Source organism: Monocercomonoides exilis (genome assembly GCF_001643675.1).
Source record: "Monocercomonoides exilis strain PA203 chromosome Unknown scaffold36-1065637, whole genome shotgun sequence".
Classification (NCBI taxonomy): domain Eukaryota; phylum Preaxostyla; order Oxymonadida; family Polymastigidae; genus Monocercomonoides; species Monocercomonoides exilis.
In genome coordinates this window covers 964,877-992,222 of record NW_027150581.1, presented here as the reverse complement: position 1 = coordinate 992,222, position 27,346 = coordinate 964,877, and the positions used below count along the sequence as shown (strand labels likewise).

Below are 27,346 nucleotides of genomic sequence, written 5' to 3'. Positions count from 1 at the left end.
TCAACATGTAACTGATCATCTTTAAACTATTAAGAAGAAAACATTAAAAGAATATTGAATTTTTTGAATTCTGATTTCTTTTTTTATCAGTAAGAAAATAATTATTTGATATTTTTGTTTATCTAAATATTATTTCCATGTTTGTGTGTTTGCGTTAAGTTAATATTTAGCATCTGCTTTAAAATGTTACAAAATTACTACAAATAAGATGTTCTAACTCTAATTTTGAATATATTTGCTGCGATTTTTGATTTGCTAATTATAATAATTCAAACTCATTTCATATTTGTTATTTTTTCTATTTTAGCATTGTTAGTTATGTAAATAATTAAAAGTTCTTTGTCCATTATGAAATTGAAGATATTAATAAAATGCTCTCATTCTTAAAGTTTGTACCCACAAGAAAATTTTTTAACTGATTTGAAAACGAGAATAAAATTTCAATGCATGCAGAATACAAACTGAAAAGTGACGAATACCCAATTAGAGATGAAAAGAGTTATCAAGTGAATAAAGAAAATGGTGAGGAAAAAACACACATAGAGCAAAGAAATGATGGAATTGCCAAAAAACCTGATGGCGGAGTCATGCGAGATATTTCGAGCTTTTTTAAAGCTTGTTCAGGAAGTACAAAAGGAAGTATAACCCTGAGCCGTGAAGAAAAAGTGTATAGATTGGAGGAACTCAGAAAGAGAATTGAAGGAAACAAAACATTGTTTGTTAAATTTTTTGTTCTTTCGTTTAAAAGCTTATTTTTTTTTTTTTTTTCTTCTTCTTCTTCTTCTTAAATATAACCATTTCATAAAATCAAACAATTTTTTGAATGAACAACCTTTAAATCAACTTGTTTATTTTTCAAACGATTTTTCATCTTTGTTTTTTTCTAAAAATAAACTATTTAATTATATTGTTGTTTCTTGGAACTGCTTTGTTTCGTTTGTTCTGATTTTCATTCATTTCTTTCGTTTTGCTACTTTTCAACTCGCCATTAATGCAAATATCATCGATTAGAGCACTTCGAGATACAGCTCAACGACTTGTGTTTGGTAGTGGAAACCCGTGTGCTAAGATCGTTCTAATTGGAGAAGGGCCAGGCCCCGAAGAAGACAGACAAGGTGTTCCATTTGTGGGTGCATCTGGACGACTTTTGGGGCAATTGCTTGGAGTAGCTGGTTTGAGTATTGGAGATGTGTATATATGTAACATCCTTAAGTATGCCGCACCTGGAATGCGAAATCCACGGGCAGATGAGATGAAAGAGCACACACCTTATCTTTTGGAGCAGCTGCAAATCATCTGTCCAGAGTGGGTGGTGGCATTAGGAAATTTCGCAGCAAAGTTTGTTCTTGCGGGATTTCAGTGTGGCGTCAACAAAAGCACCACAGGAGAAAAAATTGGAGGGATTCTTTCTGAACATGGAAAGGTAAGGATGATTGCACTTCCTGGAGCTGCGAAGCGTGTGCGGGTGTTTCCGACGCTGCATCCAGCAGCTGTGTTGCGGCAGCCTGACAACAAGAGCGTCTTATTTGGAGACTTTGAAGAGCTGGGAAGGCTGATGAGATCAAGCGGAATTGGTGTTGGTGGAGCTTCAGTGATGCAAAACGAAAAGAAAGATGAAACAGATTATCGGAGCAACAACGACGAAGAGGAAAACAGATTCGGGATGCATAAAGAAACTAGTTTAGATGGGAAGAGCAAAGAAATGATGGGAATTGAACGATTGAAAAGTGAAGCAAGAATTGGATTTTGTGGAACATCACCATCATCTCCTACATCGCCATTACTAAGTTCAACTTCTCCACAGCCTTTTTTGCAGAGTCCAACGCGCACAGGTGTTTCTGGCATAACACTTATTAGGAATGAAGAGAAGAATGAGGATGCAGATCATGCTGAGACAAAGAAGAGAGGGAAAAGCAGATTGGAGCTGATGATGGAAATGAAAGCGAGGAAAGCAGAAGAAGCAAAGAAGGCTCGTTCAAAAGAAGAAGGGGGAAAAATTGAGGGCATTGACAATAGCAAAATAACGCAAAATGCTGATAATAACAAAAAAGATGATGAAGGAGAGCAGAACATTAAAGAAACTGAAGCAAAAGGCTCAGAAAGCTGAAGATGAGCCATTCTTATTCGTTTGATAAAACATTTATAAAAGAAATAAGAAACACCCGAAAATCTTATTCTTGTTATTCAAAAGAAGATTTCAACCTCAAGTATCTTATAATCTCTTCCATTGAATTTTTTGTTTGCTTCTTACAAAAATGTCACTTTTGGAATCAATGCTTCATTTCAAATAATTTCACTCTCTTTTAACAAATTGCAGATTGTGTTTGTGAAAGCTTCGCTTTTTTTCCTTCTTCTTGAATCATATTTTTCCTTGTTTTCCTTTCATTTTAGTTTCCATTTTGCTCATAACATCATAAATAAATAAATAAATATTCTAATTTTATAACTTGATTAAAAAAGCTGATTAGCTGTTTGTTGTTTGAATAAAGACTTCCATTGATTATGAAAGATTTCTTGAATGAATGCAGACGATATGTCATGTGAAGTGAATATTATGAAGTTCATCCAGGCGAAATGAGGATCAATAAATCGCATAACGCGCAATGCATGTTCAAGAAATGTGCTCTTCATAAAATATCTTTATCAAACATAAAGCTGTGAAACATCACTAAAATGTCAAAGATAAGGGGGGAAAAAATAAAACTATAACAAAATAATACAAAATGATTTCTAACATAAATTCATAAATGCTCTACTGCAATTATAAATGTCTAGCAAGGCAGTGAATAAAAGCTTTAAACAGAAGAAGACGCTGCAGCCTAAAAGATGACAAGATAAACAGATCGTAAGTATGAAATAAACAAAATAATAATTGTAATTTTGAAATTCTGCAAGTAAACTAAATGTATATTAGCAAGAAAAATACGATCAAGCAAGAAAACGAACAAAAAACTGGAAACAAAACTTTGTTTATGAATGTGCATTTCAACTGAGCGTCAATAAAAATAATAAAACTAACAAAAAGCTAAAAAAATGAATTTGGTGCTTATAGATCAAGTTGCTTTTATGGAAGCAATCATGTTTCTCTGACCTGGTGAAATTGGCTAAATAACCGAATAAAATGATGAATGTTCCAAATTCTGAAGTATTCCACAGCATGAGAAGAGCGTAGCAGAACGGCAATCATGTTTAATATCCGCTTGTTAAATAAAATAATATCAATTTGAATAAACTGTTTGAATTAAAAGAAATTTCGTTCTCCAGATGAAAGTCATTCGGCAATTATTACTTTTCCTCTTTTCCATCAAAAGCATGCTCATCCGAAGTCGCAGAATTAGCAGATTCCTCATTGTTTGTGTGTTCCATCTGCAACTGTGCCTGAGATGCTCTTGTTGGAAATGTCTCTGGCTGTTCCACTGGCTGAGGAATAGACACAAGCGGTGAACTCTGCACAGGTGCTCCAAAAGACGGACGGACAGCGCCTGTTTCAGCAGACGCAGACAGCGCAACACTGACCAGCTGTGCAGTGAGCATCGGATGCAGATCAGAAAATGGATCAGATGCGGCTGTTGAAGGAAGAGCAGAGGAAGAGGGGGATGCAATCATTGAATCTGCTGATGGCTCAATTGTTGCTTGTGGATAGATTGATGACTGTGAAGATACGCTGTCAGACAAACCAGATGTTGAAATAGCTGATCCCGTTGAAGGAATATTAGCGCCCGTGGTTTCTGATGAAAGTGCACCAGAAGAAGGAGAAGAGCTGGAAGCAGAAAGTGAAGACGGTTGCTGTGATGATTGAACTGGTACAAATGCTGGGAACGAAACAGTTGGAGGGAAGAAGGTGATGTTGTGCTCGTTCAATTCAATCGCCTCTTTTCCATCGTCTGCAGCAAGCGACTCATCATCATCGTCGTCGTCATCTTCTTCTTCTTCTCTTCCGCCAACCTCTGCTTGAGGAATATTCAAACCTGCCTCGCCTTCTTCATATGCCTCTCTTTCATCTTCCTCGTTCACCACATCCAATCCTATTCCTGCCTGTTGATTGTCAGTCACTGCATCGCCAATCACAACAGCACCTGAGTCATATTCAGACATTCCAATTCCATCCATCGCCTGCTGCACCAACTGATTTTCAGCGCTCACCTCTTCTTTCCTTTCCATTTCTCTCCTCTTTTCTCTCTGGTATTCCTTCACCCGCTCATTCATCCCAAGTCCGATGCTCTGAGACGACACAAACAGCCCCATCTCTCCTCGAATGCCTCCTTTTGGCTGAAGCAGAGACCGACTTTTCGAGCCAGCAATGCGCTTTTGTTTGGGATTCGCTTTTGGCTTTTGGTCGCCTTGACGAAGAGGACGATTCTCATCGCCCAAATCTTGTCCTGTTTGTGGGCTCTGCTCTTCGATTCTGCTGCCATCTTCGTTGATGCGCTCTTTCCACACTTCTCCATTCTCATCATCGCTTTCCCTTTCGTCTTCGTATGTATATTCGTCTCTTCCGAGTTCTGCTTCGCTTTCTGCCTTTCTGATCAGCTCTGTTGTGATAGCTGGCCTTGAAAGCGGTGGAGGAAGTGTTTCTTCTGTTTTGCGGTGGAGAACAGGATGTGACTGAGCGAGTGAAGACATCAAGTTGGACGCAGAGATGGATGGTGGGAACATCACAGGAAAGGCTGACTTGTACTGAGAGAGTGAACGAGATAGATTTGATGATGACGAAGGAATAGATGACTGCTGTTGAAACATTCTGCTGTTCTTTGAGGCTGATGTGTGTAATTGTGCTGTGCTGGCTGAAGGAGAACCTGATGGAAATGCTTGGCTCCCTTGTCTGTTAAGTCCATCTTTCCCTTTTTTGCCTTTCTTTGTCTTCTTTTCCTTTTCTGTGTTTGACATTGCTGGTTCAACAAGCATCGGTTGCTGTGTTCCATCAACAGTACATCCATCCATTACTTCGAGTGTTGGTGGAATGGCATGGCCAGCCACCGGAATAGACGAGAATGAAGAGGACATTGCAAGAGACATTCCAGTTGGATGAATTGGAGAAGTTGATGTTACAGACGGTGCATATGCACCTTCGTCTCTTCTACCTCCAACTGGAATTGGAACAGGCACAGGCACAGGCACATTGCCTGCTCCACCACCAGTTGTCATCAGCAGAGCAGAAGAGCCATATCTCGAGCCAAGTGCAAAGGATGAACCCAAATATGATGCAGATGTTGGAATAGTCGAACTCAAATATGTGCCAGTTGCTGCCACTGGAAAAGCAGCAGTGTTGGATGAAGCAGCATAAGAAGGGCCAAGTAGTCCTGCCTTTGGCTTCAGCCTTCCTTTGCTTGAAATCTGTTGCAGTTTTGCCTTTTCTGAGCGATTGTCCATTTGACCAGATGTTCGGGGGCTCTCAGCAGTTTGGAGAGAACCAGAAGAAAAAGCAGATGAGGTAAAGCCAGGCGAAGCTGGAGAGTTTCCACCTGATTTTTTCTTCTGAAGCCTTTTTCTTGAATTCAGTGGAGCAGATGAAGAAATAGACGAATCTGTCGTTTCTGACGCAGGCGACTGGATGTTGAAGGAGGATGAGAGTGAGGATGAGGTCATTGCGCGCGCATCAATCTCACCAGACGACCCACGCTGCCCCATTTCCGAGCGTCGCTGCCGAGTAACTGCGCCTCCTGTGCCATTGCTGAAGGCATCTGCATAGACACGCCCAGGAGCTATCCCGCTTCTTCCTCCTCCTGTTCCATCGTTGCTCAGAGTTGAGAGCGACGTCACAGAAGATAGAGCACCCCGCTGGTCAGCATATCTTCCTCTCACACGAGGCTGCTGTGGATGTGGCTGTTGCTGGTGCAGTGATGTCATGCTCAGAGTGGACGAGCTGAGTGCTCCTTGTCTGGCGAGTGACAAATAGGATGGATTGTAATACGGTCCTAATCCTCCGAGTTGCGACTGGCTTCCTCGCATTGCCAGCATCGATGCAGAAGACATCGTCCCATTCGTTCCCATCATGCCACTTCCCAATCGTTGCATTGATCCTCGTGTGTTCGACCTGCTCAAAGTGCCTCCTTCTTTTGGTAGCATTTGATGACTCAACTCTCTTTCGATACGTTTCATTGATGTAATGTGCTGAAGAGAGCTGAGGCGCTCCATTGCCTGCAGATGGTGCACTGATGCAACTGATGCCACAATTGGAATCGTTTCTACGTCTCTTTCTGTAAGCTGCAGCTGAGTTGGATCACGTATTATTTCTTTGATCAGCGCCTCCTTTGTCATCTTCGAGAATGAGAACACAGTAACATCGGTGTTCCACATCAGCAGCATAACAACAAAGGTCAAAAACATGTTCAGAATGAGGAAGAAGAATGGTTCGTTCCACAGCCATTGTGAAATCAGACCAACAATTCCATAAGTTCCGTTTGAAAAGACGCGGCAGTACTGGAAATAGGCCATTGGGTTCATCTTGTTTGTCTCGATGCTCAGCCAGAAGAAGTTCACATCCAATCCGCTGTTTTCAAAGCCATACAAGCAAAGTGTCAAACAGAACATGAACACTTTGAAGCCAGGAAGAGAAGGACTGACAATGTGAAAGACCCATGCTGATATGATTGTGAGGATCACAACCACAAAGTTTATGAAGAGCGATGTCCGCTTGCTGAACTTGTCTACGATGTGGCCAAATGCGATTGAGCCGATCATCAGAAAGATCCCACTCAGTCCAAAGCCAATTCCCACAAACAGCCCCTGCTGCTCAGGTGTCAGATGTTTTGTCATCACAGACACAAGATAGCATCCGATAAGATGATACAGCGAATATGCCAGGCAGACTGGGTATGAGCCAGGTGTGAGGATAATCTCCCACAAGTCGCGGAAATACTCCTTCGGTGAGAATTCGGGTGCCGGTGACTCAGCTGGGTCAGGAGATACTGGGCCGAGTTTGGGTCTGCTCAGCGATGATGTTGAATATGAAGAAGGAAGGCGGAGGGTCTGATTGTTCTGATCATCGTCGTCTTCTTCTGAAAGCTCCTCATCATCATCTGCCACAATTTCATCAACCATTCCATTTTCATCTGTTCTGTCTCTATCATCCTCAAAGTCGTCGTCATCTTCATCGTCTTCGTCTTCTGCTTCAGGTTCTTGTTTGATCACCTGTTCTTCTTTCTTCTGTGTGTCTGCATCAACTATCTGTGCATCGTTTCCTTCATCTTCATCCTCGTCATCGTCGTCTTCGTCTTCAGCTCTAATTGCACTTTCCTTTGAAGTGTCAGCCAAACTGTCTTTCCTCCCCACAACTGCTGCTGCATTTGATGCTCTCTTCTTGCTTCTGCTCTTTCCCACCACAGCCACAACCAGCTGGTCTCCTTCTCCTTCTCCATCAGCATCTGCATCGCCCTCTCGATCTTCATCAATCAGAGCATCAGGAAGTGTCGAGTGAGACTTCTGGTTGACTAGTGGATTAAGCGCCAGAGATGGTGTTGATGGCTGAGGAGTTACGGAAGGCGAATGAGGTGCTAACGAAGAAGAAGAAAGTGTTGTTGGACGAGGTGGTCTGAGAGATGATGTGGCAGCAGCAGATGGAGATGAGGGAGATGTCGATGAAGATGAGGAAGAAACATGTGGTGATGAAGATACAGTTGACATATTGTGAATTGAAGCAGCTGAAGAAGGTGAAGATGAAAAGCCAGAGTTTGAGGCAGTGGATGAAGATGCGAGATGTGAATGAGCAGGAACAGGAACAGTTCCATCGAAGTCACTCAATGAAACATAATGCTTGCCTTTCAGTTTTAAAGACGTTGTTGACATTTTCATCGAATCTTTTCGTACAAAGGCATCGTTTTGCTTTGGAGCTGGAGATTCAGTTGCATCTCTGATGTTAGATGAACCGCCTGTGCCTCTTCCTTTCTCTGGATCATTATCATTCGCTTCATTCTTTGTGGATGAAGATTTTTGTGGCTCGTGCTTTTCGTCTTTCTTGCTGTTTGTTCTCACAAAAAACATAAGAACAACTCCGATCACACAAAATGCAGTCAGAACAATAAGCATCTGATACTTTTCAAATCCAACAGAAAATAAAATAGATCCCAAAAAGTTTCCAAGTGGTGAATTTGCATAAAATATTGCATAAAACAATCCAGAAAGTTTTCCTCTAGTATCAATAGTCGTTATTTCATCCATATATGCTGACCAACAAAACCACAGTGTTGCATAACTCATTCCATAAAATACTGCTCCAATAAATAGAAGAACGATTCCAAACGTCGGAAGGGACTGTTGTGTGAAAACGACAATCAGGCAAAATAAACACATAGCAACAAAAATAAGACCAGCTATTGCAGCTACTCTAAATGAGCCAATAATTCCAATATAATGCTTGACCACAGGACAGAGCAATCCATAAATCGCATTCACAACACCATAAAGGCACAGAACAATTGATGCATAATCAGCAAAGAAAGTGGTCATATAGTTCAAAGATGTCTGTGTCGCAATAAAGATGCAACAAAATGACAATCCTAAAAGAACGACTTTCTTTGTGGCACTTTTTTCATTTATCTGTGGCGCTGCATTTTCCTGTTAAAATATGTTCCATAAGCGACGATATATTGTTTATAAATTGTGATGGTTTTAAAATATTTTCAATAATGTCAAATTTCACAAACGCTTTGAATTTCACTGGAATTTTGAAGATGCAAGTCATCATCAACATTTTTTTCTTGAACAATTGAGGCACTTTTAAGTTTAGAAGAGTCTGTGGTTATTTGTTTGCCCATTGCTGCGAATGAGCAAAATTATAAATGTTTGTGACAACCATCATTCAAATTTTTTTGTCAAAATCTTCTGAATCATAAACATTATTATTCATAAAAAAAAAAATATAAAAAAAGTCATGATTCGTGATTGTGACATGAATGTTTTGGTAATTTATCAATTTTTCCTAAATTCTGTTCCCAAGGCTACAAAGAAAACCAAAAGAGAAAATTTTTAATTTATGTTGTGTTTCTGATTTTTGCAAGAGCTGACCTATCATCAAACATTTCAAACGTATTATTATAAATATTCAACTTTTTAATGAAGGAGTTCTTTCTTTCTTAGAAACTGTTAAAAATATTTCTTTATAAGTGTGAAAATGCTCATCAGAAATATATTTTTTAAATTCTATGAATAAAGCGAGTTCGTGTTATTATTGTTCTATCATTAACCATAAATTTTCTTGTTCATACTTTTTTGTAGCTTCAATTTTGATTTTTCTACTTTTTTTTTATTCATTTTTTCAAAATGTTCAGTTTATTAAGAAAAAATAAAAATAAAAACATTAGTCAAAATAATGAACATAAAAATAAGCATATGAAGAACGCTTTGATTCTGGCTTCTATGAAGTGAATTTTATTTTCCCCCTTTCTTTTCTCTTATCTCTTATAAGTCAGCATCACCAACATCATCGAATCCGTCTCCTCCGTCTTCAATTTGCCCATCTCCTGTGCCATCATCGCCCCATCCCATGTCGCCCATTGTGAATCCTCCATCCAGTCCTCCCTCTCCATTCTCATCTATCCCGTTCTCTGCCATCCACCCGTCAACCAGCGCATCCACCTCAATGAATGCCCTGTCTATCGTCTCGGGCAGCGCTCTCCCGCCAACACTGCCCAGAATGAGGCCTGTCTGTGACAACATCTCCCGCACCTCGTCTCTCACGCTGAGTGCACAGCCCAGCAGCGCCCCGTGGAATGCATTGCACCAATGCCCACTCGCCCACAGCTGCTGCCTCCGCTTCACTCGCTGCAGGCTGCTCAGCTGCGGTGGAAGAGCAAACTGGCTGAAGGCGCCGTCACTCGAGACAGAGTCACCCAGCGAGTCCACACTGCGCATCAGCCGATTGTTCGCTCCACCTCTTCTGCCTGCCTCTTCTCCATCGTTGTCTCCCTCGTCTGTCATATCATTGCTCATGTCGTCGTCTTGCAATGTGGATGAGCCATCTCCTCCTCTCCGCATTCTCCCTCCTCCTCCTCCTCCATTCATATCGTCTTCCTCGTCTTCGTATTCATCGTCCATCGCATTCAGATCATCGTCCCCTGCATCTGAGCGAGCACCTCTTCTCCTCCTTTCCCCTTCTCCTTCTTCCTCTCCGTCTCCTGATGCCCTTCCTCCCTTCTCTTCACTGCCATCTCTGTCTTCTCCACTGCCTGCCCCTCCTCCTCTCATCCCTTCCCCAGCCACCTCGTTCATCCTCCTCGGCACAAGCCATTCGTCTCCATCGCCTCCGACAGATGGAGGCAGCCTCAGATCTTCCTCTCCAAGCACCCCACACCCAACAGAGGCATCATACAGCCGGCAGAACGACTCCACGCTGACACCCTTGTTGAAGCAGTCAGAAATGAGATAGTGGATGCGATGCAGAACAGGAGGGAAGACAAAGACAGAGGCATTCGACGAGGAAGAGAAAGAGGAGGAGAGAGATGCTGTGGAAGAAGACATCTGCTGAGTGAGCATCGCATTCATCTGTGTGTAGAAGCTGTCCCACTGCTCGTAGCTGAAGGGAGGGAAGTATCTGAGCGACTCCTTCTCCTGCAGATCGTCATAGGTCAGCCCCAGCTGGCGGAGTGCCTGTTCCGTCTCTTCTTTCTCCTTCCTCTCCAAATCATCGCTGCCTCCAGGCATCTTCGCAGCAGCATCGGCGTTGTCTGCCAAAAAGGCGCCGATTGTAGCTGGGCCAGATTCAGCATTGGTGCGGTGGGGGAAAGAGGGGGAGTCAGAACGGGGTGGAATGAGTGAAGTGGCATTGGAGGAGGAAGAAGACAATGGACGCATTGGTGTGGAGGAGGAAGAAGAGGAAGAAGAGGAAGAGGAGGAGGATGAGGAGGAGGATGAATATGAAGGAGATGGATTTGGTATTCCAGAGAAAGGTGTGGATGGCATTGGGAAGCCTCTTTCAGCAAAGAATGAGAGGAAGAATTCATGTGGCACAATAAATGGATTGAACGGTCCACCATAAATCATTGGATCAATCATAGACTGAGAAGACAGATAAGAGGAGTATTATATCAGATAGAAGTGAATGAAATAAATGAAATAAATAATTAATTAATTAATTAATTAAATTAAAAGAAAAAATAATTAAAATAAATGTTAATAAATCAAAAAAAATATACACACAGCATCAATTTCATCTTCTGGGATGAGTGTGAGTGCTGTTCCTGAGTGCTCATTTGGAAGAGTGCCTGTTGTTCCATTGATATTCTCTCTGTTTGCAATGTCTGTTCCATCTGCCTCTTCTTTCTCTCCACTCAGCTGCTCACTTCCAAATGGCATCTTCCTTCCCGATGAAGAAGAGGAAGAGGAAGAGGAAGAAGGTGTGACTGCAGTTGATGAGAGCAGCTGGAAGGAGACAGAGTTGTTGAGCGACTGCTTTTTGGCAGCTGCTGTCTGTGCTGTCACACTCCCTCTCAATGCAGCTGGGATGGAAGATGCATCTGACGGTGGAAGATTGGCTGATGAGCCTTCTTTGTCAAATTCACTCGCTATTCCTGTGACTGGGGCAACTGTGCTGTCAGTCTGAAACACCACAAATGATATTGAAATACAAAAAGAAATATATCAAAGATAATAAATTGGCAATGAAAAATAGTCAAAAAAAAAAAAGGAAAGAAAGAAAGAAAGAATTACTGAACACATAACATCATTCTTTTAATACTTTCATCGCTCATATTATTCTATCTTCACCTGATTGATCATAACACAAACCATAATCAGCCATTCCTCACAGCCAATCATCTCCAAATAGTTCTTCCTTCTCTCGTCTGTCAGCAGCTGTGCATAAACTGGAGTGTGTCTCGGATTATTCCTGAACTGCCTCAATTCCAACAATTCCGCAATTCGCAGCCCGCTCAGCTGCGACCCACCATTTGCGCTGTCTTCATTCCCATTCACCCCATCTGCTGCTCCTCCTGATGCTCCTCCTCCTCCTCCTCCTCCTCCTTTCCCTCCTTTCACATTCTCTGCATCCTTCTTCCCCTTTCCCCCAGCTGCCCTGCCTCCCTTCTTCTCCACCTCTTTCTTCCCCTTCTCTCCCTCTTTCTTCTCATTCCCTTTCGTCTTCCCCTCATTCCCAGCTGTTTCTCTCTCATTGCTCTTCTCTCCCCCATTTCCTTCACCTCCAAACAGATCCACTTTCGGTGCCAGTTTCAGTGGGCGGTTGAGAGAGCTCTTTCCTCCCCTCAAATAATACGCAGCAGGCGATGTGTCCTGCCCTGGGGCGTTTGTCGGGTGGAGAGCAGAGTAATTCCCCTGGGCGCTGTTCAGCTCTGCCTCAAACTGAGAGAGAATGGCGTGGCGGGGCACAGAATCAACCACATCGATCAGAAGCTGCCGGATGAAGGACAGCTCTGACTGGAATGGCGACACCAGCTCCTCCAAATGCTCCACGTTGGACACATTCAGCTCAGCATCGTTCTCATCATACGAATTGGCTGAGAAATTAGAAGAGAACAAATAAATAAAAGAATAAACAAATAAGAAGCATTGAAAGATAAAATCAATCAAAATTAAAATAAAAAATTCAGAATGAATAAAAAATTACATGTTTTGTTCAAAGAAGAGAATGGAGCATACGATCAAAAGTGGTCGCACTTCCAAGTGGACGATGTGTTGGCTTGTTGTTCTGAGGATATGCAGAAGATGTAGATGATGATGAAGATGATGACGATGAAGAAGAAGAAGAATTGTTTCTGTTGTTCTTATCAGCGTCTTCCTCTCCCATCTTCTTCTTCTTCATCTCCTGCATTTCAGCAGCCTTCTCAGCCAGCGACATGTCATTCGGAGGCATCTCTCCTTCGACGTCTGCCAGTGCTGCTGTGAATGGGAATGCCGAGTAATTCACCAGCTGGTTGAACAGATGCTCTGTGGCCTCTCTGCACTCGGCGTCTGGGATGAGTGTGATCAGATACTCCAGTGAGTCCACCCGATAGTCCCAGAATCTCAGCTCCTGCGGAAGCTGCAGGGCGCGGTGGAGCAGCTGCTGAAGGCGGAGCCAATATTCGAGTGCAGACGGGGTGTGGAAGAGGCGAGGGAGATGGCCCTTGTTCATGTGGATGAACAGCGCGCGAGGCAGATCAAACGGAACTTCTGGGCCAATCAGCGCATCCACATCGTACACAACGTCCCAAATGATGTCTCTGACAATCCTCCGCAAAACACACTGCTCGAACTCTCTGTTCATCTTCTGCTGTTTCAGGAGAGAGTGCTCAGCCAGCCGCGCATGTGCCCTCAGAGACAGCGAGAAAGGGTCAGAGTGGCCATTCGGGGGAGGCTGGCAGAGCAGATAGTAGTGGTCGATGAAGAGGCCAGGTGTGTTGCATTTGAACGAGAAGTGGAAGTGCTGCTCTTCGCCCGGCAGAAGCGACCCTCTCGTTCTGTCCAGCGAAAACACCCGCCAGTCGCTCAGCGGCAGCGACGAGCCCGACCCGCAGCGCTCCCAGTTGTAGAAGACAGCAGAGTCCCCGTTGTTCCGCACAGCAATCGTCTGCACAGCAAGCGTCCCTGCCGGCACATCGAAGAGAAGGTGCGGCGTGGAAACTTCGATTATCTGCGTCGGAGCTGCCTGCTTCCGAAGCGGCGACGTCGACGCAACTGAGCCAGAATGCCTGTGTAGCGAGTGTGGCGTGATCGTCCCTTCGCTCTTTCCTTCCTCTGACCGGCCGTTCTCCTTCTGCTTCTCTTCATCCTCATTCAGCTCTTCCCCTTCCTCTCCGTTCTCTGTTTCAGACAGCTCCGCCATCCGCAGCCCAGATGGAACCCTGCTCTCAGCGCCTCTCCCACCTTCTTCGTCGATCTTCTCTTTGCCTGGCTCAGAAAAAGACCCTCTTGTAGAGTTCAATGCGGATGTCCCGCGTATCTCTAAGGAGCTCAGATCGCTGCTGTCTGGGAGAACAAGCTTCGAATCCTTCACTCGTTTGTGAATGCGCGACAGAACTTCTTTGGGAAGCGTGTCGAGACCATAATGCCTCCGCGCAACTGCTTCGTCAATACGTTGGCGTTGTCGCTCTTTTGCTGTTGAAGATAAGGTGGCATTCGTCGTTGTTGTTGCTTCGCCTTCAAACGATGATCCGGGATATCCAGCTCTGCTGGCTTGCGTGGAACTAAATGAAGATGTACCAGCGCGAGACCTTGCAACCTGTGATCCACTTCTTTGATAAACAACCTCGCTAATCCATTTTCAATAAAAAAAAAGAAAATTATTTTTGTTTAAAAAAATTTTTATTTCTTTATCAAAAACCTAGGAGCACCAGTTTCTTTAATTTTAACATATAACTCTCCGACTTTAGCATAGCGTTGATCTGAATCTCGAAGAGTCATTTCCCAGAAATTTGAAGCATTTCGATCCTAAACATAAAATTCAAATAATTTTTGTTCTTTCAAATGAAAAATGATAAAAAAACGAAAACAAACCCACATTGTTCTCGCGCTTTCTGCAATTTTTCTAGCCTCTAACGTTTCTCGAAAACGTTCAGCATCAGTAATTGCCAAAGCATCAATTGACTGAAAAAAAAATGTCACAATGCAAATGTACTGAAAGCAAACTTTTCCTGTCTTTCTAGAAAGTCTATCACGAATTTTATCCCATTCGACTTGTTGTTGTTCCCACTTTTTCAGTGCATTTTCTTCTCGTGAATATCTTATTTAATAACGATTGAAATTATTAATGAATGCATATCCAAATCGAAAAAATATATAAACTATCATACAATATACGTTCCGTAGGAGTCATCTTACGCGGCCGCGATGCGTAATCAACATCACTCATCTGCTACAAACCAATAAATAAAACAAATCTGAATGCAGATCACTATCATACCCTTAACATAATATATTTTGTCAACCGTTGAATATTTTATCCCATTCTAGAATAAAACTGCTGTTTTGATAATTTTTATCATGAGCACAAAAAAGTCAACATCATCTCCGCAAGCCACACATGATTTAAAAACTTATGATTTATTTCAGCTTTCTCCATTTTTGTCTGTTGGGGTTTGGATTGATTTTTATTTTATATTACGGAAAACATTGTTTTAGGAGCCATATGTTGATGACAAAAGTGCTGCATTAAAAGATGACAGGTACAAAGGAAAGCAACTTGGTATTATACCTCCGAAGCGAGGAGTTTTGAATGATACTACTTTCGGAAAGTTCCAGTCACTTGCAACTGTATTATTCCACTTTATATTTATTCATTCATTGGGCATACATTATTCTTTTACACATAACTCATATATATTATTATAGAGCGAGCCATATCAAGCACCTTCACCTCCAAAACGATTTTCATCGTCTTCAAAGCCAGTTAGCAGCAAACCGTTTTTGCCTAGTAATCCTACAAAGAAACTGTATCAATTTTAACTCCATGAAACTTAGAATAGATTTTTAATATTTTTTTGTATTTTTAGAACTGGTCCAGGTGATGTTCATGGATGCTTTAATCAAATTGAATATATGAGTGAAGGAGAAATGGAAATGACTAAATCTCCAACATCATCTCGTTCATCAACTGCGAGTTCTACAAAAAGAACTACTTCTTCTGTTTCTCCACGTAACTTTTACACAAATCCGACAAAAAAAGGAGGACCTGGATTTGCTTCTAATACAATCGGTGGGTTTTCATATCCGTACATGTCCGAGCCGTATGGTGGAGATCGCATGAAAATTGAAAAAACAAAGCCCAAGACACCAACTGTTCCTTTCCGCTCGATGTCGCCTCCTGGTGGATGTTTTGATTCCAAAATCTATTCTCCTATCACAACAATGGAATCAAAATCAGCTGAAAGTAGTCCAACAAGTTTGAAGTTATTTTGATGAATTTTGTTCACTCTAATTAATATTTTTTTTTTTTGAAAATTCTTGATGAAAATGTTTTTTAAGGCACACGCCCTTCCACACGTGCGGGCACCACTCGTTCTCGAGGATCCTCGTTCTGTCAGACTGTTCCATTTCGTCCTTCTTCTCCTGGAAAACGAGGAATTACAGGCACGTTGGCTCCTTTTCCGGAATATGTTGTCGGTGTGCAACCAATTTATCAGTTATTTTATCTTGTTACTTTTGAATATTGCGAAAAACATTTCAAAATAATTATATCTTTCAACAATATTTGTTTTCTATTCATCAGGAGCTGATTTAAAACCAGAACGACCTAAAACGTCTATGGGAATTAGGCAAAAGGTCTTTCTTCCTGCTGGCACATCTCGCGTCTCCACACCTCAGCCGTCGGTATTGTTTTTATTTTTATTGATGAGATTATTGAATTCTTTTTGCTCTTTGAATTGTCATTTTTTTATTTAGATTTTGTCAATGTCAGCAAGATATCGTTCTTAGACAACAAATTAAAGATTGAGGATTTACGCATGAAATTCGCAATCAAGTTTCTTGTCTTTGCTATTGCTGTAATTCGATAATGTATTTTTTATTTTATGAAAATTTTTTCATTCTTTGTCTGCTCAGCAATTTCATTTTTTTCGAAATTTCGTTGAGAAATGAAATTATTTTGTTGTTTTGAGCAAATTTATTTTCCTCAACTGCTTTGACGCTCAAATAGACATTTCATAATATTATTTGTTCGTTGAATTATGTTTTCATTTTGCCAAGAGTATTCTAACTTCTCTTTGATTATTTTATGTCACCATCATTCTGTACTTAAATTTTGAACAGTTACTGTTCACTTCTCCTCACACATGTTTGAAGTTATGGTTTTCTTCATTATTTTTTTAATTGTATGTTATATTCTTAAATTTGATTTTTGATGTGAGCGTTCAATTTATTTCACATCGCATAATCAGTTTTATTTGAATTTAATTTTTTAAGTTTTGTAATTTAAAGGGAAGTTGTGTTTTTCAACTATGCCTCCCGATATTTTATATTTTTCACACACAATTAAATGAATTTTATGAAATAAAATTGTGTTTTCGCTCAAAACTGTTTTAATGCTTGCAACTATTTTATAAAGAAAAAATAAAGACTGTTTGTTTATTTAAGAACTTTTATTCAAAAACAAAATAATTATTATGAAGATTATTGATTAAAAATAAAGGTAGAAAAAAAATTCTATTCCTCTCAGAGGTATAAGAAAATTTAATATTTCATAGAGATTATTTTCTGAGAGTGATTAAAAAAGAAAAAGAAAAAGAAAAAGAAAAAGATAAAGAAAAAGAAAAAGAAAAAGAAAAAGATAAAGAAAAAGAAAAAGAAAAAGAAAAAAGAAAAGAAGAAAAGAAAAGCAAAGAATGGAATTGAATTGAACTGAATGGAAAATCAAAAAAATTTTGGAAAAGCTTTTCAACACAAAAACGGAATAAAATCAATGTTATGTGAGATTCAAAGAAATTTAAAAAAATACAAACAAGTGGGTGATTATTAAATAATCAAAAATTTATTTTGTGAAATAATTCGGATTTAAAATTCACTTTGAATATTGATTAATGAATGCTGAAAAGTTGCAACTCTTTTTAAAAAATAAAATTTTCATAGATTCAATCTCATACTTAAGTGTTTTTTTTTTTGACAATTATCATGATTTTTGCTTTTGTTTCATAAAATGCCTATTCAAAGAAATAAAACATTCGAAGAAATAATAATCCGAAAAAAGAAATGATTTCAAAAAATAATCACTCAAAGATTTTTGTGGTTTTAAAACAATAAAAAGATAAATCAAAGTTTCATTTTATTCAATGATAGCAAATTCAAAATAAAAATATATCAATAAAGAGAAATTAACTGCAAAAACAAAAAATGAAAATTACCCAGTATTATCAAATCATTTCTTTTCTATGTGGAAATTTTAAATGTTCCTTTTTTCTTTCCATTCCAACAACATTTATTTATTTAAAATCAAGAATGGTTATTGGTGAAAAAATTCGGTCTTTCATGTTTTTTATGCACAAAGTATTCAATCTTTGTTTTTCTCTTCTCTTTATTTAACTTTCTTTGATTCAAAATAAATTTGAATTTAATGAACGTGAAGAAATGTTTTTGAATTTGACAAAATGTTTTGTGATCTCACACATTTTTTATAACCGAATCCATTTTGATAATAATAATTGTTCACAAAAAATTTATCAAATGTTCATAATTTTTCTATGAAAATGCCTGATGTGCCATATTTTGCCCCACAATTCTGAACTTTTTGATTAATAATAATAATTGATCATTGAAGCAAATGTTTAACTTCTTTCAAAATAAAAAAAACACGCAATCGTCTTTTCAAATAGAATAATAAATATTTTGGTGAATGAAGCATTTTCAATGCATCGTTTTATTTTTTCAAATCTGTTCTTTTGATAATTTTTCTTCATTAGAAATTCTCCGTTTTAAAAACTACCATGAAGAATATTATCAGAATGAGGAGGAATTCTAAATTCGTTCATTTTTTCTCAATCAAACGCAAGAAAGAAAAAATCTGAAAAAATTGACAGAATGTTCGGTTCAATCAAAAATTTCCGTGTTTTATGCAACAAATGAAATAACACTATTGATTTTTATGAACAGATGTGTGATTCTTTTTGAAAAGTCGCAAATGTTTAATTTTCAAAAAAAATCAAAAATTTCTAACTTTGCTCAAATTTCTGTTTCTGCTCACGAATCTTCAAAAGAATGTTTGAAATGGCATAGTCCAGAAATTGATTCCATATGAGAGAAGTTTGGTGTATGCAAACAAAAATTTGAACAAAATATGAAATTTTCGATTTATTTGAAAATTAAACATTAGCGACTTTTCAAAAATAATCACCCAGATGAAATATTAAAATTTTCATATCTTTTTGTTAAAATTTATTTTCAAACTCAAATTGAAGTTGTTCGATTCATGCTAATTTTTGTGGTATTTATTTTTATCATTCAATTGAAAAAGCGGTCCATGAAAGACTTTTGCAATTAATCTCAATCACTTTTCTATTCTTTCTTTTTTTTCTTTTCTTTTCTTTTCTTTTTTCTTTTTTTTTTTTTTTTTTTTTTTTTTTTTTTTTTTTTTTTTTTTTTTTTTTTTTTTCGGTGACATACAAATGATTTTATAACTTGTCATGTTACAGAGGTGTAATTATAATTACGCAATGTTTAAATTTGAGTTTTTAAACAAAGTGAATTTTGAAAAAAAATTCTCATTTTTTAAAATTCTGTATTGTTGTATTGTTGACATATCGTTTTGAAAAATAAAAAAAAAGACAGAATTGAATGCAAAACAAAGGTTAAGTTAAGAATAGAAAAAATTAAAAATTAAAAAGAACTTTGCATCAAGGAAAGAATGAATTTTTCAGAGAAAAATTGAGTTAGATTCAAGAATTGGTGAAGAGAAATAGAAAAGAAGGACGAATAAGAATTGAAAGCAGTAACAAAAAAAGTAACTTTAATAGAAAAGTATTACTTAGAATGATGCAATGGAAAAAAATATGACAAATTTATATTTATATTCAAAAAATAAAATCAGTCAATGCTCCAATACACAATACAAGTATCATCATTAAGAAAAAATAATGACTGATGAGTACACAAACTACAGCCACTGCTGCAATTATAAAATTATTCAACAAAAAAGACAAACAATGAAATGAAGATGCTTCAGAATAAAAAGATGGAAAGACGATGCCTAAGATAAAATTGATAAATTGTTTTTTTGATATAAACATTTTGAACAAGACACGCATCTATCCATAAAAGACGATCAGAGATAGACAAGAAAATGCTTTTCCAAAAGAAACATAAAGAAAAATAAAAAAGAACAGAATTACAATAGTTTGTTTCAAAATGCCTTAACACCATTATTAATCATAACAGTTCCAAAATATTTGTTTAGCAATTTCCAAATTTGCTGAAAAGCGAGAAAAAGGGATTGAAAACTGGAAACAAAGAGAACAGAACATATCTGAATATGATTTAACATGACTGACAGGCAGGGTTCACATTTGCTTATTAACTCATCAAGACACTTGAATGATGAATACAAAACTTATAAAAAAAGATAATTACAAAATTAAACAGAAAATATTGGTTTAGATTGGAAATGACTTCTAGACTTGCTCATATTTACACACGGTAGGAAACAGAACAAGAACAAGAAACAGATATGAATGTAAATTTTATGACTTTTTTGGATATACATCATGTTTAATATCAAGAAAATCAAACTACAAATTAAAAAAGTGTGCAAAAGAGAGGCAGAAAGTGACTCAAAAAAGAAAATAAATTGACAAAAATTTCAGATATTAAAAATAACTTATTTATTTCAAATGAAAAAAGCAAATAGAACCCACTATAAAAAAATGAAATGCTTGCTTCAAAAGTCAGTGAAGTGTCTCATGTTCATTGTGCATATGTTCACTTTTGTTTTAAATGCGTTAACGATCTAAATTGAATTCATCTTTGTAACTGTTCTTATATTTTTATAGTTTCTCTCCGTCTCACTTGTTTTCTCTCTCCTTTTCTCTGATTTGACTTGCTTTCTTCACTTGTCTTCTTATTCGTTCAGATGCAATATTTTCAGCATCTTTTCAAACAAGCTCTTTTCTTGAAGTGAAGCGTTCTCTGATTCCAAAAATTGCGAATACGAAGGAGGAACGGTGAACTGGTTAAGGCGCACATCTCTTTCCATTTCAGACGAAGGTGCTTTTCCCACAAGAAGTGCTGTCAACTCCCTGTCAACTTTCCCCACATGATCAGTAAGCCATCCCACATACACTTGCATCAGCTGCTGTGCCTGTGATGCCATCAGTGATTTGCCTTTCTTTGCAACCTTCTCGATGTTCAGGATGTTTGTCTGGAGCTTTTTGACAAGTGAAGCATGGCCAGAATAATGACGTGAGCGATGATCTGCAGGCATTTTGTATTTTTTGATAAGATGCTCTTCGTCTGAAAGTGCTGCGAATGTCTTCTTGACCAAAAGCATAACTGCCTTCAAGATTGCATTGTCCTTCTCTTTCAAATCGGCAGAATCTAATTTATCGTCTGCTCCTTGTTTCGATTTAATCATGGCCACATTTCCTCCAGCAGATGCTTCTTTCTTCAAGCACTTCTCTTCTACCAACTCTGCAATGGACTTGAACTCTTCATCGTTTCCTTCCTTGATCTCAGCAAGCTGATCTTTGATCACAATTTCTGGGTCAATTCCAGAGCAAACAAGGGCAAGAGAAAGAAGCACTTGCTGATGCTCCTTGTCCATTCTGATGCAATCACATGAATACTCGTCCTTCCATCCAGCAGCGCCCATACCTGTTCTCTCTGCCAGATCGACTGACGGATCCAAATCTCGCATTTTGCTTGAGTTGGTAGCCACACGGAACAGCACTGTCTTTGTTGGAAACAGACAGCCAAAGAATCCCACAAAAGTGAAAATGATGCCGAGAATGAAAAACAGATACAGAAACACGGAAAACTGTGATATGGATGCAACTTGGCTTTCTCTCACTGACATACGCACACTTTTCAGACCTTGTGAGAGATCGTACATAATCAACGAATTGACCACTTGGACACCAGATGTGTTAAGGATAATTGCATTTACTGGATCAGCCTCATTAATCAGTGCAATGCAGTTCTGAACAAATATGCTCTGCAAAGCTTCGATACCAGTGAAGTTCCCATTTACACCTTTCATTCTGCCAGGCATTTCAGAGCAAATGGATTTGTCTTCCATCAAGCAGTCCGTTTTGGTCATCATCAAATCTTTTGCTTTTGTTCCAGATGCCACAATCTTATCGACTTCCAGTTCATCCACTGCATCGTCATGCGTCCGAGCAGATTCCCCAAAGTCTGATCCCATGTTTGCCCTGTCATTCAGTGCGGTGTAAAATTCAAAGAGAGCAGCCAATAATTTCTGCTGAGTGTAGAAATCGTCGCTTAAGTGAGTCAAGTTAGTCCACACAGGATTTGTCGCAAAGGTTGTGTTGAAAGTGAGACCTTCTCCGATCATTGGAGGAAAAGAAGGAGAACCAAGATTAATGGTGATAACAGCAATTGTACACATCATTGCCTCACGATAACCAGCTGTGAATATACCATTGTTGAATCGCACAGTTGTCTTTAGGGAAACAACGGAGATAACCAAAAAGGCAACACCAAATATGATAATGTCAATATCACCCACAAGAACACGAATCCAAAAAGAGGTTGGGATAAAGTGGCTAATCTTCTTAATCTGCTCTGCAAGTTCCTCTTTTTCTTCGTCTTCTTCAGACATCTCTTGCTGATTTGCATTGTTTGCTTGTGCTGCTCCTTGTGCACCTGCTGCGTCATCTGTGCCTGTCTTGTTTTTGCTATCTCCGTTCTCCATGTCTGTCGATGAAGATGAAGATCCATCTAAGTCGTCACCGAGGTCCATCCCCATTCCAGTTCCACCCATTCGATCACTGCCGACTGGTGCAATGAATGAGGACATTTGAGGCTGCAGCATCGGTTGCATTTTGCTCAGATCACCAGAAATGTTCATAGCTCCCATACTATTCATTCCGTTCATTCCATTCATACCATTCATCATTCCTGGTTGAGGTGATGGAGCACCAGAAGCAAGTCCTATTTGTACCTGCTGCATTGCATGTGGAAGAATACGAGGCGTTTGTCGAGGCGAAGTGAAAGAAGGAGATGTGATTGGTGACATTCCCAGCATTCCTCCTGCCATGTTGTTCTGCCCCATTGAAGCCAGTGAGAACTGAGACGCTTGATTTGCACCCATGTTGCCCATTCCTGTTCCCATCAGCATTCCTGACGATGTCGTTCCGCCAACACCTCCTGGACCACCTGCACCGATTTGCAAGTTGGAGCCCATGTTCATAAGCATTCCGCTGTTCATCATTCCATTATTCATCATTCCATTGTTCATCATTCCTGCACCCATCATGTTGGAATCATTCTTGAAGGAATCATCAGGCTGTGCATGTGGAACAAGTGACATCTCAACTCCTGATCCGTTTGCTCCTCCTCTTGGAGAACTTCCTCCAGCATTGTTAGAAGCACCACTGGATTCAGCTTGTGTTGTTCTGGCTCCTTTTTCTATCTCTTCAGAGTTGGTCACTTCCACAATTTCTTTCAGGTTGTCTGGCTTCCCATCGTCTTCAGTGACTGCTGACTGATCAGTCTTCGTTGCATCTGTCACGTTAGTCGATCCCATCGTTCCGAATGTCAGCGACTCTTCGTCTTCTCCTTGTTCAGACTCATCCAAACGCTGCTTCAGCTTCAAGATCTGCTCTTTTGGTACAGAGCATATCTGAAGGAACACTTCATGACGCTCCTTCTTCAGCTTTCTGACTGTTATCACAAACTGGAAGTTCGTGAGCACAAGTGGTACAACCAATGATACAATGCCCATGATGATAATAGCAATGACAATGGAATCTGATTGTGTTTGTGCATATTTTGAGTATTGGATGGCAAGTCCCTTCATTGCTTCAACAGCATTCACAGGAGTATTGGCACGGATGTAGTAATGCCACGAAGAAAACGAAGGCTTGCTATCGTACATATACAGCAGATCACTATTGATGTTAGAGACAGTGTTGATGAGATCAATGATATTTACAGGAGAACTCCAGACTGCCTTGAAAAAGCTGCCAGAACCGTTTCGATCGTATTCTATCATAATCTGCTGAATGTATTCATATTCCATCAGATTGAAGTGCTCCTCATACTTCGTCTGCTGATACAACGTGTCTAGTTTTTCATTCATGGTAATCATCTGTGATTCAAGTTCTCGATTCAGTCGTTCATCGCTTGGAATGAAATCTACACCTGAAAATGTGTATGAAGTGGTTGGATCACTTGACTCCTTGACTAACGCAAAATACATTGTATACAGATAGTTCATCAGGAAGTTCACGAGAATGTTTGTTGCTTCATTCAAACTTGTTGCGCTGGTTTGAATTGTCGAGAATGCTGTTTGACTCAACACGAACGACACAATAAAGCAGACAATCATAATCATCAGAGACGCTACAATGGTTGGCAAAAACATTGGAAGCAGCTTAGCCTTGTCTTCCGCCAATGTCAGTTTGTTTCCGTTAGTTCTGCCTGAGCGCTTCTTCCTCCTCTTCTTCTTCATTTTCTTCACTCCTCCACTCATCAGACTCTCACCAGCCAGTGAGCTTCCTGCCAGCGAAGACCGTTTGCTGTATCTGCTCTGCCCATCTGAATGCGACTGTCCCTGCGATGTCAGCGTGTCCTCTTCAATCAGATTGGCCTCTGTGAACATCAGCGTGGCTGTGTCGTCGTCGCGGTAGATGTCTCTCAGAAGTGCTCCCATCTCTCTCAGCACCTGCGTTGACTGCGGATACTGCTTCAGCAGCTTCGACAGAATCTCCCTTGATTCCTCCTCATTCTCAATTGCCTTGTCCATGAAGATCATAATCCTCTCCAGATCCAAATGCTGCTTTGCTAGCATCAGATACGCCTGCTGCAGATACGCTCTAGACACAGCGTGTGCCTTCTGAGCCTTTTCAAAGTCCAGTCTGAATGTCGCACTGAGCGAGTTAGCTCCGCCGCTGGACATGTTCTTGGAGGACTTTCGTTCCATGTCGTGCAACAAGGCAAAGATCAACCAGCGTTCAATCACATTTGGAATGCACTGTCTGCATGTTCTGAGTGCATCACCCATCTTCATCTGGTTTTGTGTGTGCGACAGATGGAACAGTGCTACTGTCATCCACATTCCAGATGACATCCCAAACTTCTTCTGCCCAATGTTCAGGAGTGTCTCTGCAAGTGTAATCGTATTCTGGTTCTTTCTCAGCTTTCGGTCAGACAAATAGCGGATAGCATATTGTATCTGTGATACTGAAGTATACTTTGGCAGCTTCTTTGGTGGCAGAAGTGGCTTTGCTGCTGATGGAGAGCTCGGTCGGACATTGGATCCCACATTCGACAGATGAGATCCGCTTTGTCCCATTCCCTGCACAGTCGAACGAGAGGACTTTGGCGATATGAGCGAGGCAGATGAGGCAGGGGCGCCCTGGAAGTTGAGAGTGGACATCGGATAGGCTGGCTGGCCGATGGTTGAGAATGACGACCCAGCAGATGAAGGAGTCGAGCTGCTGAGCAGCAAAGGCGATTGAATCTGCTGTCCAGGCTGTCTTGGTGTAACTGACGATGCACAGCTGCTGAACAGAGATGTCTTTTGCACACCAGCGGAAGAAGGTGTTGTTGCTGGTGTTGTGCGGGGTGTGTTGTTCATTGGATCCAATAGCGTTGTTCCGGCTGAAACACGAGGCATTCCATTCATGTTGTATGAGGCACCAGAAATGCCAGCTGCACCTGAGTGAGCATTTGATGCAGTGCCAATTGACGAAGAAGACGCCGAGGCTGAAACGGATGCTGATGCAGAAGAAGGAGTCGCAATGTGCAAAGCGGAAGTTTCTTCTTCCTTTCCGGTGCTTGGTCGTGGATTAAGAGGTGATTCACTTCTTGCAGATGGCGCCAAGTTTGAGGAGCTGGATGCTGATGATGTTTGAGGAAGGGTAATTAGAGGCTGTGGTGTAGCTACAGTTGGTAGTGTATTCGATGAGGAATTGTGTGATGCTGCTCCTGTGCCGGAAGAGGACGATGTGGGAGGCAGCAAAAGTGACTGCGGCTGTGACTGACCTTGAGATGGTCCAGTTCCTGTGCCAGATGCCGTAGGAATCAGAGGCTGTGCTATTGCTGAAGACTGTTGGGTAGACGACGTAGATGATCCAGCGATTGAGCTTGGAGTTATTACAACTGCACCATACGCACTGAGCGGGTTGGGTGCTGGAGTTGGCTGGCTAGCTGTGTTGCTTCCAAAAAGATAGTTTGATGAGCCAGAGATTGGTGGATTGGAAACGCTGATGGTGGTTGGAGCAGACGATGTTGTTGGGTTGGACACCTGCTGGGGCATCATGGAAGACAGAACCATCATCTGCTCTTTGTTGCCACGAACAATTGGGATGCTCTCGCCTGGCCGCATCGCCCACATCGACTTCGCTCGCTTCATGCACAACAGGCCAAACAGTGCTGGGACGCCCAATGCTCCTAAGGCACACACAATCCAGAATACGACATTGTGCCAGGTGACTTCGGTGTCGATAACTTCAGCGACTATGCCCATCACAAACATCCAAAAAGTCAATGCCCAACTGGCACTCCACAGAGCATTTCCAGACGGATGGAAAAACGGCTGGACAAAGAAGGATACTATAAATAATATGAACGAGCACACAGCGCTATAAAAAAAAAATAAAAAAGCAAAAAACGAATTATTGATTCAAAAAAATTTTATTGTATTAAAAAAATTTAAAAAATGATGACTTTGAATAATGATATTCATTAATTAACACATTTCTAATGTTTTTCTGTTTATTTTTTCAAATTTGCAAACCCAACTATTGGTATAACGATTGGTGTTCCACTCAAAAACACTGAAATAATTGTCATAACTGATGTTAGTACCAAAACAAGTGTATTGTATATTCCGGTTTGACAAGCAAATATATCTCCTTTTTTGGTATTTTGCTGGAATAGAAATAGCCGAACTACAAATCCGTAAACGATCAATATTAACGCTAAAAATGCAGATATAATTGTCATAGCCATTCTTTCCGCTCTTTCGCAATCCATTTCTGCAAAATCCTTGCCCGTTCCAACACATAAAAAGTTTCCTGCAAATGTGTTCAAGCAAGGCAAGTAAAACAGAAACGACACAAGAGTTGTTAAATAATTCGCAACTGATGAAACCCATGCGAATTTGCTGTTTTCTCTTTTATTTAAGATTGAAGATAAAACTACACTAATTACGGAACATAGCACAAATACTGAGCAAATAATTGTCATCACAAGGGAAAATACTGAATTTGTCCATGAAATCGAAAAATTTAGATATCTATCAAATAAAAGAGTTATGCATAATGAACGTAAAGAAATAACAAAATACCCAAAAAATTCAATAACCCCTCGGCGAAACGATTCTGCCAAAGGCCATTTGTTAAAATAAACAGAAAGCCCGACACATTGAATAATGGTGAATAATATGCAAATAATCCAATAAATCTGGGGAAATCTTGGTTCCTAAAAATTCAATCAATTTAGTATATTCCAATAAACAAGTGGCAACAATAAGATATCAAACCCGGTGAAGTGTATACAACAAGGAAAATAACGCATGATCGATTCCATCAAACTTCACAACTGCCATTGAATTTGCAGTTGAGGAGTCAGATGAAACGGATCTGCTCACTGAACGTTGGTCATCATCTCTTTGACTCATTAAGACAAAACTCTTTTATGCACAAGTTAATCACGGGACGAAATAATACTTTTTTCGATCAAATCAAACAGCACTCCCATAATATAACTAAAGCAAAAATTCTCACTTGTTTTTGAAAAACAAACATTTTCG

The 27,346-nt window shown here is 39.9% G+C and overlaps 5 protein-coding genes across 5 annotated transcripts; 2 read left to right on the top strand and 3 right to left on the bottom strand.

The window, feature by feature from the left end:
• The first annotated feature begins 416 nt into the window (after positions 1–416).
• On the top strand, positions 417–2,444 carry MONOS_11850 (putative DNA polymerase bacteriophage-type). The gene is made up of 2 exons (XM_067864421.1): positions 417–715; positions 1,012–2,444. Exons 1-2 carry the CDS (start codon positions 444–446, stop codon positions 2,105–2,107), a joined length of 1,368 nt encoding a protein of 455 aa, XP_067723775.1. The 5' UTR covers positions 417–443; the 3' UTR covers positions 2,108–2,444.
• Positions 2,445–2,451: 7 nt separating this feature from the next.
• Positions 2,452–8,753, bottom strand: MONOS_11849 (uncharacterized protein; the record flags this gene model as incomplete). Its single annotated transcript, XM_067864419.1, has 2 exons — positions 2,452–8,553; positions 8,643–8,753. The coding sequence occupies 2 exons, from the start codon at positions 8,751–8,753 to the stop codon at positions 3,286–3,288; spliced, it is 5,379 nt and encodes a 1,792-aa protein (XP_067723774.1). The 3' UTR covers positions 2,452–3,285.
• Positions 8,754–9,200: 447 nt separating this feature from the next.
• MONOS_11848 (putative MYCBP-associated protein family) lies at positions 9,201–14,779 on the bottom strand (the record flags this gene model as incomplete). Its single annotated transcript, XM_067864418.1, has 8 exons — positions 9,201–10,992; positions 11,134–11,532; positions 11,722–12,446; positions 12,589–14,180; positions 14,252–14,358; positions 14,425–14,514; positions 14,557–14,650; positions 14,721–14,779. 8 exons carry the CDS (start codon positions 14,777–14,779, stop codon positions 9,397–9,399), a joined length of 4,662 nt encoding a protein of 1,553 aa, XP_067723773.1. The 3' UTR covers positions 9,201–9,396.
• Positions 14,780–14,873: 94 nt separating this feature from the next.
• MONOS_11847 (putative protein of unknown function (DUF4586)) lies at positions 14,874–16,993 on the top strand. Its single transcript, XM_067864417.1, has 7 exons — positions 14,874–15,003; positions 15,049–15,180; positions 15,259–15,359; positions 15,420–15,808; positions 15,892–16,029; positions 16,136–16,236; positions 16,309–16,993. The coding sequence occupies exons 1-7, from the start codon at positions 14,911–14,913 to the stop codon at positions 16,339–16,341; spliced, it is 987 nt and encodes a 328-aa protein (XP_067723772.1). The 5' UTR covers positions 14,874–14,910; the 3' UTR covers positions 16,342–16,993.
• Positions 16,994–19,051: 2,058 nt separating this feature from the next.
• Positions 19,052–27,258, bottom strand: MONOS_15734 (uncharacterized protein). The gene is made up of 4 exons (XM_067868627.1): positions 27,077–27,258; positions 26,882–27,015; positions 26,330–26,830; positions 19,052–26,174 (listed from the first exon to the last, which is right to left on the bottom strand). Exons 1-4 carry the CDS (start codon positions 27,212–27,214, stop codon positions 20,468–20,470), a joined length of 6,480 nt encoding a protein of 2,159 aa, XP_067723771.1. The 5' UTR covers positions 27,215–27,258; the 3' UTR covers positions 19,052–20,467.
• Between the last annotated feature and the right edge of the window lie 88 nt (positions 27,259–27,346).